Below are 1,319 nucleotides of genomic sequence, written 5' to 3' on the forward strand. Positions count from 1 at the left end.
CAGCAGCTCCCACACCTCGGGTATCGAGACCGACCCCAAACCCAGGGAGATGGGGCCCGAGGACAGCTTCTCGGGCGCCGGCACCCACCGCAAGCTGAAGACCTGCAGCTCCATGACCAGCCACGGCAGCTCCCACACCTCCGGGGGGGGGAGCGGGGGGGGGGGCGGGCGCCCAGGATGATGGTGAGACACCAGCTGCCCTGAGCATGGGCTTTTCGCCTTGGGTCTCACCGGGTAGTTGGGTTGGAGAGTGCTCTGAAGGTGCACGTCAATGACTCGTCCCACCTCCTCCCTGCCTGTAGAAATCGAGATGCTGGTGGATGACCCCCGGGAGCTGGAGCAGGCTGGTGAGATGGAGGTGAGCCCCGACATGTGCGTCTACATCACGGAGGACATGCTGCTGTCGCGCAAGTTCAACGGGCACTCAGGTAAGGCGGCGACCGCTTTTATTTCCAATTCCCCAACGCCAGTCATACCTTTGGTGTTCGGCAGAGTGAAATTATTCCGAGGTGTCCGTTTGGGATGCCAGGAAAAGCTGTTCGCCCAGTGGGTTGAAGGAGAGATGGGGTAAATTTGGTGAAGCTATAAAAAGAAGGGGTTGCCCAGGAAAGGTGCAGGTTTTACTCGGAGCAGGGCTGATGCTCCGTGCAGCTGCCCCGTGGCACGGGGGCGTGTGCCCAGGCACACCGGGTTATTTGGAGATACCAGGGGACGATGGCAGGAGCTGCCGGCCAACAATGGACATCGTTTCGGCGATGTTCTCAATTACTGGCCCCCCCTCTCGTTTAAATGCCAACCCCTCGCTTGTTCCCGTGAGCACGGGTGCTGTTATCACACGTGTGAGCCTGGCTTCTCCGGAGCTGTGCCTGCACCCAGAGAGTCGCCCAGTATTTCCAGCTCCGTGCTGGGTGCTACTGGGAGGTCTCTGGGGTGCCAGGCTCCCTGGGGGGATGGCTTTGGATGCTGTTTTGGTACAAATTTGGGATGCTTTGTAGGTAAAGCTGTTTGCAAGCGAAGCCATCGGGGCCCCGTTGAGCCGAGGGTGCCTTTGCCCCAAAGCAAGGGCAAGCGGGCACGGATCCCAGGAGAGCCGAGAAGCCTCGAAACAACCTTTGCACCCTTCCTCTTCCTCTCTTCCCTATGCAGGGCTAATCGTGAAAGAGATCAGCTCCTCCACCTCCAGCTCCTCGGAGACGGTGGTGAAGCTGCGGGGGCAGAGCACCGACTCCTTACCCCAGGTACGTCGGGTTATTTGGAGATACCAGGGTGAAAGCTTGGAGCTTGGGGTTTGGGGTTTCCCCCCCCCACCTTGGCTCCCC

At 60.1% G+C, this 1,319-nt stretch overlaps 1 protein-coding gene across 1 annotated transcript in view; it reads left to right on the forward strand.

Moving 5' to 3' along the window:
- LOC104079912 (FERM domain-containing protein 6-like) overlaps nucleotides 1-1,319 on the forward strand; it is a gene marked incomplete at both ends in the record, with an annotated part of 4,507 nt that overhangs the window by 2,900 nt on the left and 288 nt on the right. The window contains 4 exon segments of the mRNA XM_009582102.1: nucleotides 4-159; nucleotides 161-183; nucleotides 303-428; nucleotides 1,147-1,286. Coding sequence (XP_009580397.1) covers nucleotides 4-159; nucleotides 161-183; nucleotides 303-428; nucleotides 1,147-1,286 — 445 coding nt within the window.

This window comes from Fulmarus glacialis, unplaced genomic scaffold (assembly GCF_000690835.1).
Source record: "Fulmarus glacialis isolate BGI_N327 unplaced genomic scaffold, ASM69083v1 scaffold27577, whole genome shotgun sequence".
Classification (NCBI taxonomy): domain Eukaryota; kingdom Metazoa; phylum Chordata; class Aves; order Procellariiformes; family Procellariidae; genus Fulmarus; species Fulmarus glacialis.